Genomic DNA, 16144 nt, shown 5'->3' on the forward strand with positions numbered 1-16144 from the left:
AATGAGTAATATGTAATACAGTTAACATATAACAGTTAAAAATACTTGTACTTAAAATATTGTTTTCATGAAGATGCATAAACTTCAAACATGACCATTTTCATAAATATTTTAATGATGCATAAACTTTAAATAGAAACATTTTCATAATGATGCATCAACTTTAAGCATAAACATTTTCATGACATGCAAACATGAATTTCCTTTTTCCTCATGACATGACATAAAACCTTTAACATGATCATGAACATTTTCTTTTTCCTTTTTTTTTTTTCCTTTGTTGAATTCAGATCGTTAATTGTGATTTTCCTGATCATGATCATAAATCGATGGATCCATCTATATGTAACCACAATACTGGATGGCGGGGGACATCAGCAACACTCTCACCGGTCAATTGGGCCCTGGCCTATCATTTTTCGAATAGAAATACGATCGCCGGGGCTCCCTCTGGGGCCTTTTCCCATAAATGGACTCCCTCTGGGGCCTTTTCCCCTCACGATATTTCCATTCTTACCGTTACCACATAACCGTTACCACATATTCGTAATGATGGAAACACGATCGTCGGGCTCCCACTGGGACCATAACCCTCACGACGTCGCTAACATTAACGAATTAGTCACAATCACTTCACTTCCTTCAACATTTACATTCTCATCACTTTATAAAAATCATGCATAACATAACATTTTGTTTTTGAAACCAAGCATGCAACATGTCTTTTAAATGTCTTCCTTAAATCATAAAAATCCCCTAGACATTTAAATCATAATTTAATCATGAACATTTCATAAACATTTAAAAATAATCATAATATCCTAAAAATAGCATTTAGGGCACTGTCATGACGTTTACTAATTTTTGGTGTAAAAAGACCGTTTTACCCCTGGACGTAAAATTTCCCGTTTTTGTTTTTTTCTTAATTTCATTGACACTAACATGTCTCAAATAATTATTTAAGCCTATATGAATTTTCCCATATTTTACTTTAGCATAAATCGAGGACTTTTAAATTAATCTTCAAATAAGACGTACTAATGCGTTTTAATCCCGAATTAAACCAAACCTTAATATAAAATTCTCAAATTAAAAACTTAGACTTATAATAATTATTTAAGTTTAACCCTAATTTTTCATAATTTTATAAGGCTTAAACTAGGCGTTTCCCGATTTGTTTTTAAACTTAGATATACATCCCGATTTTGACTCGTATAGACTCGAAACTTAACCAAACTTTACCAAACTTGGACCAAAGCTTCCTCACACATAAATAAACCTTTTTCAACCCAAAATAAGCTAATTAGAACCCTCGACCACACCCCCATCACCTACTGAAATTTCTGCACAAAGAGTCCTAGTTCTAGTGTGATTCAAACCTAGCCTAGCTTCGACCCCAGCCCCTTAGCCGCACGACCAGACCCTTGGCCACCCTCTTAGGACCCTCAGCGAACCCTAGGTAATCTCCTGGACAGACGCTAACACCCCGACAGCAGCCGTCCCTTCACCCATACCCGAACAAGCCATGTGCGGCTCCCATGGAGCAACTCGTGCACAACATTCGTTCCCGCCCTCTTGTGGTCAACCTAGGATCATGGCTAGCCTCTCTTAGGTCCCTTGAATACCACCCCCCCCCCCCCAACAGTAGACAAGAGCCGTGTTCCCCTAGTGAGAAAAATCGAAACCCTAAGACCATGCATCTCCAATTTTCGTTCATCATACTTCACCCTAATTTCCAGCCCTTAAACCTTCATCTATGGACCCTCAAACATGTGGAAAAACATCCTTTCAAGTTTCCCTACCATGGCAGCCCTTTGTGCATCAATAGGAGGAGTTTTGAAAAAGAAAAACTCTTGTTTTGTGCATGTATAGCCATAAAAACGAAAATATAAAAGTTGTATCATGTTTTTCATGCAATCATGTATCAAACACATAATATGATGTGAAAGATGAGAAAAAAAAGATTAAGGCGTGTCTTTGCGTTTTAAACGCACGATTATTCATTGACGATGCGAGGAACTCTAACATAGGAGACCCTAGGATGGCTTTCCTTCAACACCTTGATTGTTTTACTCCTTGAAAGTGTCGTGTGTGCTTGTGTATGCTGCTGCAAATTTTTGTATGGGTGGAGGGCAAGTGGCGTGGAGAATAAGAGTTTAGGGTAGGGTTTAGCAATATTATATAGTTAATTATTTCACTAACAAGGCTTTAGTCCTAATAAGCTCATAATTAGGCCCATTAATCTTAATTATGATTTAACAAAATATTATCAAAGTTTTTGTTTAAATAAATTTGTGAATTTATTAGCCAGGTTGCCAAAAAGCTAGCATTTTTATTGAAAAACCAACACCGATAAAATTTACGTCTCGGCGTATAAAATCACCTCAGAAACCCTTATTTTCAAAAATAATAAAAAGCATCACCCATAATTTAAATAATTAAAAACAATTAACCAATAAAAATATTTTTTTTTATTTTTCAGCCATCGGTCTCCGTTCCTCGATCGCAACTTGAATAATCCTTAAAAATACAGTTTAATGCAACAATGTAGAAAATATAATTTAAACATGCAAATATGCACAACATAATTAATGCAACTAAAACATTTAATTAAAATACACAAAAAATTTAATAATTGCATGCATGTGGTTCGCGTGGACCTTTAAATTTTTTTCTGGGCGTTACAACTATCAACTAAAATTTTGGTATAAAATAGGTTAATTTCGCAAAAATTAAAACAATTGAAGTATAATTTGTTTTAAATTTGGTACATAACGTGAGAATATGAACACCATAGTCGTAACCCAAACTTATATGTCTCATTAATGAGAAGGTTTATGAAAACTATTTCTTATTATATTTTTTAACTACTACATACAAGATACTAGCAACTAATTTTTTTGGTATAAAATAAGTTGATTTTGGCATAAATAATTAAATATAAACAGTTGCAATATAATTTTTTTCCAACTTGGTACATAAAGCGATAATATGAGCATAAATTTCGAGGAAAACCATCATCGTTTTGACCCAAACTTATATATCTTATCAACAAGTAATGTTTAAGAAAATTACTTATTATGTTTTTTTATCTACTAAACATATGACGCTAACAACTAAATATTTAGAATAAAATAGATTAATTTTGGCACAATTAAAACTACTGCAATATAAGTTGTTTTCAATTTGATATATAATATGAGAACATGAGCATAAATTCCGAAGGAAACACTTTATTGGTTTTAAATTTATGCCTATTAATTATTATCTTCTACAGTTACTGCGAATAGTTTATTTTATTATGTTTATTATTTTTTAAAAGCATGGTCCAATTAATTAAAATAAACAACAATAACTTCAAATGAAATAAGCAATATTTTTAAAGGAAAAAATTTATGTGAGGTAGTTTCACAATTCGTATTTTGGTGATACGAATATCTTATTTTGGTCATTCATAAAAAAATATTATTTTTTATGTTAAAAATATTAATTTTTATTGTGAATATCGGACAGATAAAAATTTGTAACATCACGTAGATCTGCTCTGTTATTAAAGCCTTTAACACATTTGCTGAACTAACTAACTAAATTTGTTATCTAATTCACTTAGATTGTTTGATCGAGTTAAAATGAAAATAATCCAATAAGATCAAGTTTATTGGATTCTCATGAATCCGTTTGTGAAGAAAAAAAGAGAGAATTTTTCTTCAGAATTAGAACCACAACCTGTGTAATCATAATCAACAACCAACGATATGGAGGCAGAAGACATGACTTCCGAACCCCAACCACACTATAAAGAGAAGAAGAGAAGCGAGAAAAGGAAGAAGATGAATGCTGACAATGTCGAAGCAGAACAAGAAGAGCGCGACCTCCGTGGAGAACCTTCAAAACTTCGTTTTTCCTGTCGAGGGAACGAGAATGACGAAGGAAGCATCGACCTCAAAGAAGGTTCTCCATGGAGGAATTTGCAGCTAGTTTTGTCGCTCCAGTACAAAAATATCGACCTTCTAAGGTACCCTTTTTTGCGTTTAATCATTACCGAATTTTTGTTGCTCTTTCCAAGTATTGTTGAAAGTTGAATATTGTGTTGCTTCTCAATGCTTGTGTAATTGTAAAATTAGAACTCCTGAAGTGATGAAATATAGTTTCAATTTATTATTTGGGCAAGGATTTTATTGTTACAGAACTAGTTTCTTAGTGTGGATATTTTCCTCTATGATAGGCTTAAACTTTTAACTTCTTTATGTAACTTTATTTCATTCGTCCTGATGAAAATTTTATGGGAGAAATAATTGCAACTTTTGGTGTTATTTTGGGAGTTTTAGGGTAAGAATTTATGGATTTTTTTTGGACAATGTTTTGGAAAACAAAATGTAGGTGTTGTGTTTTTTTCTTTTTTTTTTTTTTGAATAAGAGGGAAAATTTGTTTTGAAGAAAGAGAATAAAAATAAATGATAGTATTTGTTTTTATTTTGGAGGATGAGAAATTCTGTGGAAAATGAAAAAAAATATTGCTGTATTTATGTTTTCTGCTTTTGCACAATCTACCTTTTTAATCATAATTTTTTAAAGATAATGATATTTTATTTCTGCCTCAAAAGGATTCCTATTAAAGGGCTCATATTTTTATTTTAGGAATTAGCTGTTTGCTGGATATATGATAAGTTTTTGATGAAAAACAGAAATACGATGCAGAAAGGTGGGTTTAGCATTTGATTATGCAAAAACAAGCAGTAATGAAGAGATGCATGATACTAGTCAGTGTTTGTAGGTGATGCACACTTCAAGGGCATTAGTTTACCTGAATAACTGGGTGCATTTAGCACTGATTTCTTCTGAAATGAAAACAAGGCTTGAAGAGAACACATGTAAGTTTAATACTTCTGTTTCATACATATTCTAACTGATTTACATTTGCAATCCCTTGTAATTGATACTGTGTCCGTCGTTTGAGATGGTTTCTCTGTTTTTGGAATCAAAAGATATGGTGCATGTATGGTTTTCTTGTGTGGAGTTATCTGCTACTTCTAGAAATAGTCAACCTGAAAACGAGGGGAGATTCACTGTTCTTGATTGTTACGTGCCTAGAGTAAAAATAAAGACTCGATACTTCATAAAAGTGTGTAGGTTTTGACTTTTATTTAGTCCCTCTATGCTTCAGTTTTACAACGTGATCTGCACACAACACAATTCAAAACTTGTCATTTTTCTGACATGGGTGGGATTGTTTTCAGGTAGCTTCTTCTGTTTTTATATGAACAAAAGGTTGTATCTTAGTTTGCACCTATTTAGAATTGGTGCCTTTACTTTTGTTGATGGGTGAATGGAGAGTGTCTGTGGCTGCGCACAAGGGCAGATATAAAATACACGTGACTGTTACTAATGAATATTTGACAGGATGAAGGAAAGAGCCACTCAACTTTTAGGAAATGCTCCATTCATTTGTACACTTGGAAATTACCCTTGACACTGAATTTGAACCTATATAATGCCTTTATTTGACCTATTCTGCCAATTATTCTCATCTTTTCATCCCATATTGATGGAGTACCGTGCAATACAGGCTCCTGGTTGGCAGTTTGTTACGATGGAACGATGCATTGAATATGCAGAGTGCTCTTGAGATCTTCCAATTGTTTGTATCATGTCGAAGGGTTCTCAAAATTTTAACAGCAGCTTCTTGCAAAGAAAACATTGATGGACAACCTGAACTCCTCTCCAAACTTCCGGAATACTCTTTTCCTCTATCCTGGCTTCGAAAGTCATTGTTTGTGGTTATTGGATTTCGAAGTGCATTTCCAGAAGATATTTCCTTTGAAGTGCAATCTGCTATTTGTTCACTGATGGATCATACATGTACTCTTGGAATTCTCAATTCGCCTTTGTCTGGTTACTTGGTGGTGTTAAGTTTCTTGAAGAGTTGCGCAGTTACTTTTCGCAATTTGATCCTTCATCGTCCAGAGATTTGTACGTCAAGCTGGTTGGCTTACACATCATGTCAATTGGAAAATGCATCTCTTTACAGGAAAAGAAGCAACATTAACTTCTCAGGAGAGAGGATTGCATGTTAAAATGCTGGCTAGTATTGTGGAATCTCGTCTTTCTGAGGAAACAAGTAAACTGGTTGAGCTTAAGGCAACACCGAGGATATCATTTACATCATATATCAGGAAATCATCTGAGTTCCACTTACTATCAGCCATTCAGGCAGTAGAGAGAGCTTTAGTTGGGGTGCAGGAAGGCTCGATGACAAATTATGAAATACTTTGTGGAAATTCAGATGGAGAAGAGGTTTCCACTGATGTGGCAGCAGGAGTTGATTGCTTGTATTTGATTCTTGAATTTGCAACAGGTAATTCTGAAATTCAGTACGTTTGTTATTGCATCTTGCTTATGGTGCAATGCTTTAATTATTTGAGCTGTCATTGCTATTGCATATTATTTATATGCAATAAGAGGATCCATTGTTTTGAGGTTTGTTATAAACATCACTTTTCACCATCATTTAAGGGATGGACGGTTTATTGAAAATGATCATTTGGCCTTGATTTCCTTATATGGTGTATTCCTGGAATCAGTTTACTTTTCTACTTCTATTTACTACTCCCTAAGAAATGACCTTACTATCCATCTTTTAAGGTTGATGAGATTGGTAGGTGAAAGGCTTCAAGGTGGATGGGGTGGGTGGTGACGATAACTTGGATAAAGTTTGAGAACAAAAAATTATGCTGCCTGCCGAGTTTACCCTTAATAGCTTTTCCGCTAACTCTTTGTTCTGATGCGGCACTTCTGGTCATGCTATCTTATTTTCTGTATCAACGGTCATTCTTATCCTCTCTGCTGGCTTCTCTATTTATTTAGGATGTGAGGCTCGATGAACAAGTTTGCTAAACCAGCCATTTGTGTTGTCTACTTGGTGTATCATTTTATTGATGTTGCGTTTTCTGTTTCTTTGTGGTTTGCAGGGCATACACGTTTGAATATGATCAAAAGACACGTCCAGACTAGTTGCATGTCTTTTCAATGTCATCTTGCATTTGCAGGCTGCAAGTATCTTTCTTGGAAATATTGATTCCATGAAGGCTTGTGCAGGTCCTGATCCTGGATCGCTTGTTCTCATGTGTGTTGAAGTACTGACAAAAATTTATGGAAAACCCTCCTTCTAAATAGAGGCTTACCGTATTGCACAGTCCCTGCATTTGCCCGCGCCACTCTTTCAATATTTTCTCAGTCTTCAGATCTCTGAAGCTCCGGTTAGAACTATCACGCCCCAGGACGGGGGTTGGTTGACACCGGCGTTGCTCTCAAATTTACATTCGAAAACAACAAGCCTCAGAACTACAAAATTCAGAAACCAGTCTTTTAATCATAATACTGAATATTCAATGTCTGATACAACTCAATTAATAATGTTTTACAGCGGAAATGTAAAACCAGAATTACAATATCTAAACAGATGCAGCGGAATTTAAAATATAAATCAGAACTGAGAACAACAATCTTCATCACCAGCCCCAAAATTGAATATGCTCTTCTTCTTCTAACTTTTCTTTCTCGTTCTTATCTGAGATGGGTTTGGTGGGTGAGTGATATGATTGTCACTCAGTAAGCAGGGGCAGGAATAACTCTCAGTTTTCGAAATCATTTTCAACAGAAATAGTAATACAATAATATACAGAAACTCATCTTTTCAGAACAGAAACTAGAATTCAGAAATCACAGGTTTCAGAACAGAAATCAGAATTAGTAAGCACTGAGCACGTTAGTGAATTTCATGGCTAAACTGATATCAGTCCCCTATATGTTCTCTCCTCTAAGGGGTGAGGCCAGAATCAGAATCAGAATCAGAATTCAGAAATGTTCAGAATATATATTCCTACCATTAGTTCACTAGGGAGTTTCAGTGCTTCAAAATCATATATCAGAAATACGCATACAGAAACTGTACTTTAAAACAGAATTATCAAACTGATATCAAGATATTTATATATAAGCCCACTTACTGTGATTTGCTATAAAGTTTCGGTTGAAGTCTACTGGAATTTGGCTGCTCTCGCTACTGGATTTTACTGCTTGACAAAGGCACTCTCTCTTAACTCGAAATTTAAGTGATAATCTCAAAGTTTGTGTAACCCATTTCAGAGACTTGAGGGTGTTATTTATAGGCCAAAATCTGAATGTTAGCCTCCCTATTAATGACCATAATCTGCCATTAACAGCCTTTATTCCATGTTAATGCTTCAGTTACAAGTCTAAGCTGAATCAGTAACTGTCTGCTGGAATTCGCTCTTCTGCTGCTGGATTCTGTCTGCTGGATTCTAATCTGATGGAAAGATACCAGCTTCTGAAATAATAGCTTTTGCTGGAAATCCGTCTGCTGGAAAATATCATCTTCTGAATTATTGACTGTTGCTGGAATTGTTAGCTGCTGGGAATTCGGTTCTCACATCCCTCCCTCCTTATGAGAAGTTTCGTCCTCGAAACTTGGCTATACATGATCTTCAAAGAGATAAGGGTATTGATCTCGCATCTTTTCTTCCAACTCCCAAGTAGCTTCTCTTTCGGTGTGGTTGGACCATTGTACTTTGACATATGGAATAGTTCGTCTTCTCAGTACTTGGTTTTTGAAATCCACAATTCGAATCGGAATTTCTTCATACTTCAGCTCTTCATTCAGGTTGCTCTCAACCAGAAATGGTCCAGCTTCCAGAATGTGACTCGGATCAGAAATATATCTCCTCAGCTGCGAGACGTGGAATACATTATGAATTCTTGACATGTCGGGTGGGAGTGCTAATTTATAAACAAGTGTTCCCACTTTCTCAAGAATTTCAAATGGTCCGACGTATCTGGGATTAAGTTTCCCAGCCTTATTGAATCGGATTACACCCTTCATGGGTGACACTTTCACATATGTCTTCTCTCCAATTTCGAATTCCACGGGTCTTCTTTTCAAGTCAGCCCAACTTTTCTGTCGATCTTGTGCAACTTTTAATCTTTCTTTGATCAAAGCAACTTTATCCATTGTTTCTTGGATCAGTTCGGGTCCCACGATGGCTTTTTCCCCGACTTCATCCCAATATAGTGGTGATCGACATTTTCGTCCATACAAAGCTTCGTATGGTGTCATTCCAATGCTGCTGTGGTAACTATTATTGTATGCGAACTCGATTAAGGGCAGATGTTCGCTCCAATTACCACTGAAGTCCAAGGCACATGCTCTCAGCATATCTTCTAGAGTTTGTATTGTCCTCTCAGTTTGGCCATCAGTCTGCGGATGGTAGGCCGTACTAAGCGTAACTTTAGTCCCCATAGCTTGTTGAAGGCTCTTCCAAAAACGAGACATAAATCTAGGATCTCTGTCGGATAGTATGCTGGCTGGAACTCCATGCAATCGTACGATCTCCTTCATGTACAATATGGCTAGCTTGTCCAAATTATAGTTCATGCAGACAGGTAAGAAATGCGCAGATTTTGTGAGTCTATCTACGATTACCCATATTCCGTCATGACCTTGTCTCGTCTTTGGTAAACCCACAACGAAATCCATAGAAATGTGTTCTCATTTCCATTCTGGAATTTCTAGAGGTTGCAGAAGTCCTCCAGGTTTTTGGTGCTCTGCCTTGACTTGCTGGCACATGTGACACTTGGAAACAAATATTGCCACGTCTTTCTTCATTCCACTCCACCAAAAATTTTTCTTCAAATCTCTGTACATCTTGGTACTGCCAGGATGGACTGAAAATTTCGACTTATGTGCCTCAGACATTACTTCTTGTCGAAGGTTATCGGTGTCTGGTACGCACAATCGTCCTTTCATCCACAAGATTCCTTTGTTATCCGTCTCGAAATCTGGTGATTTTCCTTCTTTAACTTGCTCTTTTAGTTTCACCAAAGCTGAATCTCTATCTTAACTTATCTTGATGGTCTCTCGAAGACATGGTTGTGCTGAAAGTGATGTCAGGATCACCTTACTCATATTTTTTCGACTTAAAGCATCTGCTACTTTGTTGGCTTTGCCTGGATGGTAGCTTATTGTCAAGTCGTAATCCTTCATGAGTTCGATCCATCGTCTTTGTCTCATATTTAGTTCTTTTTGTGTGAACAAATATTTGAGACTTTGGTGATCGGTGAAAATCTCACACTTGGCTCCATAAAGATAATGTCTCCAAATCTTTAGTGCGAATACCACTGCAGCTAATTCAAGGTCATGTGTTGGGTAATTTTGTTCATACGGCTTCAACTGGCTTGATGCGTATGCAATCACCCTTCCCTCTTGCATGAGTACACATCCTAAACCTTCATTAGATGCATCACTGTAGATGGTGAAATCTTTGCCTTCAGTTGGCAATACCAACACTGGCGTGGATGTAAGCTTCTTCTTCAAAGTCTCGAAGCTTTGCTCACATTTTTCACTCCATTGAAACTTAGAGTTCTTCTGTGTGAGCTTGGTGAGGGGTATGGCTATTGAAGAGAATCCTTCAACAAATTTTCGATAATAGCCTGCTAATCCCAAGAAGCTTCGAATTTCTGTCACATTCTTTGGTCTAGGCCAATCTGAGATTGCCTCTACTTTCTTAGGGTCCACAGATACTCCTGGTGCTGATATTATGTGTCCCAAGAATGTGACGCTTTCTAGCCAAAATTCGCATTTCTTGAACTTGGTGTATAGTTCCTTTTCTCTCAGCTTCTGGAGGGTGAGATGAAGATGTTCTTTATGGTCTTCTTCACTTGACGAATATACTAGAATGTCGTCGATGAATACCACAACAAACTTGTCAAGAAATGGTTTAAACACTCTGTTCATGAGATCCATGAATACCGCCGGAGCGTTTGTTAATCCGAACGGCATCACTGTGAACTCATAGTGTCCGTACCTTGTTCTGAAGGCTGTCTTCGGAATATCATCTGATTTGACCTTCAATTGGTGGTAGCCTGACCTTAAGTCGAGCTTGGAAAAGACTGAAGCTCCTTTGAGTTGGTCAAACAAGTCATCTATCATTGGAAGTGGATACTTGTTTTTTATTGTAATCTTATTCAGCTCTCTGTAATCAATACACATCATCATGCTTCCGTCCTTCTTCTTTACAAATAGGACAGGAGCTCCCCACGGAGATGCGCTTGGTCGGATTTGCTTCTTGTCCAACAATTCTTGAAGTTGCTCTTTGAGTTCTTTCAACTTTGCCGGAGCCATTCGGTATGGTGCTTTTGAGATTGGTGCAGTGGGCACTAAATTAATCTCAAATTCCACCTCGCGGTCGGGAAGTTCGCCAGGGAGTTCTTCAGGAAAGACATCCGGGAATTCTTGTACTACCGGAATCTCTTCTAGTGTAAGTGTGATTTCTCTCTTTACCTCGCTTAACATAACTAGGTAAACTTCTTCTCCACTTTTCATGGCTTTCCAAGTTGAGAAGCAGAAAGAAGAGTCTTTCGTTCTTTGGTCTTGACATGAAATAAAAGTTTCTCTTGGTGTGCAGCTTGGATTGTTACCGTCTTTCCATGACAGTCTACTAAAGCATGATTCTTGGCTAACCAATCCATTCCAAGAATTACATCGAATTCCACCATGTTTAGTTGAATCAGGTTTGCCTTGAAATTCTGATCTTCTATGAGAACACCAATATTCCGATATAGAGTGCGAGTTTCTAAAATTCGAGTAGCAGGAGTTGCTACTCTATATGGTTCTTCTAAGTTATCAGGCTTAGCTCCTAACTTCTTGGCAAATCTTTTAGACATGAATGAATGCGTAGCACCACAATCAAATAACACATAAGCATGTATATTATCGATTAGAATGGTACCAGCAACGACATCATTTGAGTTGTTGGCCTCCTCTTGAGTGATAGTATAAACTCGAGCATTTGGCTTGTTCTCCTTGGACTTGTTTGGAGTTGTTCCTCCTGCTGGTCCGTTCCTTGGATCTGGAAGAGGACATTGAGCAATGCGATGGTCCATCTTTCCACAACGGAAACAAGCTCCAGAATTCCTACGTCATTCACCAGTGTGTGTGAATCCGCAAGTTTGGCACTTGACTCCTTCTTTGTTTGATTGAGAAGAAGTAGTTCCTTTGGATGGAGCATTGGTAAATTGGTTGCTTGAAAACCTATGCCTCTTGAATTGCTGGCCCGATTGGTACTGGCTTGGCTGAGGACGTTTGAGTTTGTTCTCGCCTTCACGCCTTTTGATGTCATTCTCAGCCCTGATGGCGGCTCCCATCAATTCATCAAAACTATTGGGCTCAATAACGGCAAGGGCAGATTGAATACGGCTGTTCAATCCCTTCTTGAAGCGATGCATCTTCAAGGCCTCGTCTCCCATGATGGTTGGGGAGTAAGTTCCCAATGAATGGAACTTAGATGAATACTCTACCACTGTCATGTTTGGTTCTTGAACCAAGATTTCAAATTCTGACAGCTTCTGAACTCGGACTGCTGTCGGGAAGTAATGCTTCAAAAATGCCTCTCGGAACCTTTGCCAAGTGATAAGTCCCGCCCTTACCATAGCTGGTGAGACTCCTTCCCACCATTTGGCTGCTTTGTCCACAAGAAAAGGTGTAATCACATCTACTTTGATCCCTTGTGGAACCTCAAGCAGCCGAATATGATTCTCCACCTCTTTCATCCAATTTTGTCCGACCTCAGGATCGGAGCTTCCATCGAAGTTTGGAACTCTTGTTCTTCGGAGAGCCTCATATTGCTGTTTCGTCCCATTCTGAGCTGGAGGTGGTGGCGGTGGCTGGTTAGCATTAGGGTTGACCAACCCTTGTAGCGTGGTTGCCACAATCGTGGCTATAGCCATCAAATCCACTTGATTGAGGCCAATTGCTGGTGGTTGCTGTTGGGGTTGTTGTGCCTCTTCGTCATTACGGTTGTTGTTACGATTGTTGTAACGAGGGTTGCGGTTGTTTCTCACTGGTCTTCCGTCCATTTCCTACAAATACGAAAGTTCTAAGGTTGATGGCAAAATATGGACTCAAGAAAAGAAACACAATGATTGAGTAATTGCTCAAAATTTGGATATGAAACCAATGGCTAAAAATAACTTTTATTGATTTCCCAAGAAAGTGCAATTACAACTGAACTTCGAAATGAAAACAGAAATGCAAATGGGACAAGTGTTATTACAAAGAACTACTACTGATGTTCTAATCTATCACTTCTCCCAAATCTAAATCCATATGATCCTTTTCAACTTCTTCTTCTTCTTCGGGATCCTCCTCGGGTTCATCTTCATGGTTGGCTATTACTGCTTCTAGATGTTCAATATGACCATGCAGAACTGCATTCTGGTCGCTAAGAACTTCAACAGTGTCTTGCAACTCATGAATCTGAGCATCCGTCGGCCCACAATACTGATTATGCTGATGCACAAGTTGCTGATTCTGATCCTTACAATTAACAGAAGAACTAGCTCAAAAATTTTCGGTCTCAGAATTACGTGAAAAATTTACTAAAAATTCTTGACATCAAGAACATGAATGGTGCCAAGTTTGGTGCAAAAATACTAAGCCATTTGGAAATGAAAATTTCTCAAAGTTTCGAAAATTTGGAAAATTTCACGGAAATGACGATATCACTATCTAAACGATGGATTTTGGGGTTCGTCGGCGGTGTTCTGATGATTGAATCGTTCTAGGTTAGGTTTTCCTCGTCGAGAGCTTTCCAACGCCTACTTTTAATAGTAAAAATTCCTCCTGGATCAAAAGTTATGGCCGTTTGAAGTTTGCGCGAAAAACACCTCAACTTTCATGTCATTTGCAAGGTCTACTGCATTCGCTTGCTGGAATCCACTGTCTTTCCAGCACTATTAGAACCAGTCTGCTGTATTCCGAGTCTACTGACCCAATCTTCTGCATTCAGATCTACTGGTTTCCTTCTGCTGGTTCTGGTTTTCGGCTACTGGTTTGATACTACAGGTTTCCATCTACTGGTTCTGGTTTTAGATCTACTGGTCTACTGCTTTGTTTCCCTACTGATTTTCCTAACTGTACGTATTCAGTCTATCATTTCAGTAGTCTATTACAATAGCTTATTTTCAGTAGTCTATTCCCGAAATTTTCAGAACGTATTTTCAGAAGTCTATTAGAACTTATTACTTCTAGTTCATCCTCCCCAGATTATGAAACCCGGTTTCGCTCTGATACCACTTCAATGTCACGCCCCGGGACGGGGGTTGGTTGACACCGGCGTTGCTCTCAAATTTACATTCGAAAACAACAAGCCTCAGAACTACAAAATTCAGAAACCAGTCTTTTAATCATAATACTGAATATTCAATGTCTGATACAACTCAATTAGTAATGTTTTACAGCGGAAATGTAAAACCAGAATTACAATATCTAAACAGATGCAGCGAAATTTAAAATATAAATCAGAACTGAGAACAACAATCTTCATCACCAGCCCCAAAATTGAATATGCTCTTCTTCTTCTAACTTTTCTTTCTCGTTCTTATCTGAGATGAGTTTGGTGGGTGAGTGATATGATTGTCACTCGGTAAGCAGGGGCGGGAATAACTCCCAGTTTTCGAAATTATTTTCAACAGAAACAGTAATACAATAATATACAGAAACTCATCTTTTCAGAACAGAAACTAGAATTCAGAAATCACAGGTTTCAGAACAGAAATCAGAATTAGTAAGCACTGAGCACGCTAGTGAATTTCATGGCTAAACTGATATCAGTCCCCTATATGTTCTCTCCTCTAAGGGGTGAGGCCAGAATCAGAATCAGAATTCAGAAATGTTCAGAATATATATTCCTACCATTAGTTCACTAGGGAGTTTCAGTGCTTCAAAATCATATATCAGAAATACACATACAGAAACTGTACTTTAAAACAGAATTATCAAACTGATATCAAGATATTTATATATAAGCCCACTTACTGTGATTTGCTATAAAGTTTCGGTTGAAGTCTACTGGAATTTGGCTGCTCTCGCTACTGGATTTTACTGCTTGACAAAGGCACTCTCTCTTAACTCGAAATTTAAGTGATAATCTCAAAGCTTGTGTAACCCATTTCAGAGACTTGAGGGTGTTATTTATAGGCCAAAATCTGAATGTTAGCTTCCCTATTAATGACCATAATCTGCCATTAACAGCCTTTATTCCATGTTAATGCTTCAGTTACAAGTCTAAGCTGAATCAGTAACTGTCTGCTGGAATTCGCTCTTCTGCTGCTGGATTCTAATCTGTTGGAAAGATACCAGCTTCTGAAATAATAGCTTCTGCTGGAAAATATCATCTTCTGAATTATTGACTGTTGCTGGAATTGTTAGCTGCTGGGAATTCGGTTCTCACAAGAACTGCATCTGGAATCAACAGTAATGCTGACCAAAAGTTTTCAGCAGAGCTATATTCTGCGTGTTGCCATCTGTTGTGTACTGCTCTTAAACATCACAAAAAGTATTCTCCTTGTTTTCTGAACCCTTCTCATCCACTGTACTTTCTGAAACACACACACCCCAAAACACATCTTTATTAATCTCAATCCCTTTCCTCTTCATTGATAGTGAGACCCGGCGGTTCATAGCTCTTCTTGATGATTCAATTAGTGTTCTTCTTCATAGCTTGGAGATAGTTAATACCGATCCAGTTGTTGAAAGAGCCAGTAATGCGTGGGAAGTAAGCAAGGCAGTAGAATGTGCCAGTAGCCCACGGAGAGTGTATGAAGAGGTTTGTTTTATGAATACATCTCGCAGCCTGGCAGCATTCTTTGCTAGTTGTTATCACTGTTCATAGGTGTAATGGTTCCCTACTATGAAATTCTGTTGATGTAGCTGTTTTACTTGGAATTTACATCAAATCATTGTGAGTGATGCATGTTGAGTTGACACCGACTTTGTCTCTCTAAATGACCCTAATGTGTGTTTGATTATCTTTGTTTGTGGGTCCATCTGTAGCTAATGTTTAAGTCAGTCATTTGCACAGCTATTTCACTTAATAATCACCATGTCTGTTTTGGCGATGAGAAGTGATACCGATTTACGTAGTGCCAAAAACAACTGCATGGTGGATAGAAAGGTTTTTGGCTGATAATTTTCTTATTTGCACGCATTATTTAATCAGATTTCTTATAAATGTGGAACCTTTCCAAGAATCGAGAGAATAGATTGCCTTTCTTGAAACAATAAACACCT

The 16144-nt window shown here is 37.6% G+C and overlaps 1 protein-coding gene across 2 annotated transcripts; it reads left to right on the forward strand.

Annotated features, from left to right (window-relative positions):
* Nucleotides 1-3640: 3640 nt before the first annotated feature.
* LOC142519427 (uncharacterized) lies at nt 3641-7261 on the forward strand. 2 transcript variants are annotated; one of them, XM_075622443.1, is made up of 4 exons: nt 3641-4015; nt 4686-4871; nt 5616-6355; nt 6969-7261. In XM_075622443.1, exons 3-4 carry the CDS (start codon nt 6013-6015, stop codon nt 7073-7075), a joined length of 450 nt encoding a protein of 149 aa, XP_075478558.1. In that variant the 5' UTR covers nt 3641-4015; nt 4686-4871; nt 5616-6012; the 3' UTR covers nt 7076-7261. The 2 variants fall into 2 exon arrangements, with proteins under 2 accessions (XP_075478558.1, XP_075478559.1); XM_075622444.1 differs by having other exon boundaries at nt 4775-4871.
* Nucleotides 7262-16144: the final 8883 nt, after the last annotated feature.

The sequence above is a fragment of the Primulina tabacum genome, chromosome 11 (assembly GCF_025594145.1).
Source record: "Primulina tabacum isolate GXHZ01 chromosome 11, ASM2559414v2, whole genome shotgun sequence".
NCBI lineage: Eukaryota > Viridiplantae > Streptophyta > Magnoliopsida > Lamiales > Gesneriaceae > Primulina > Primulina tabacum.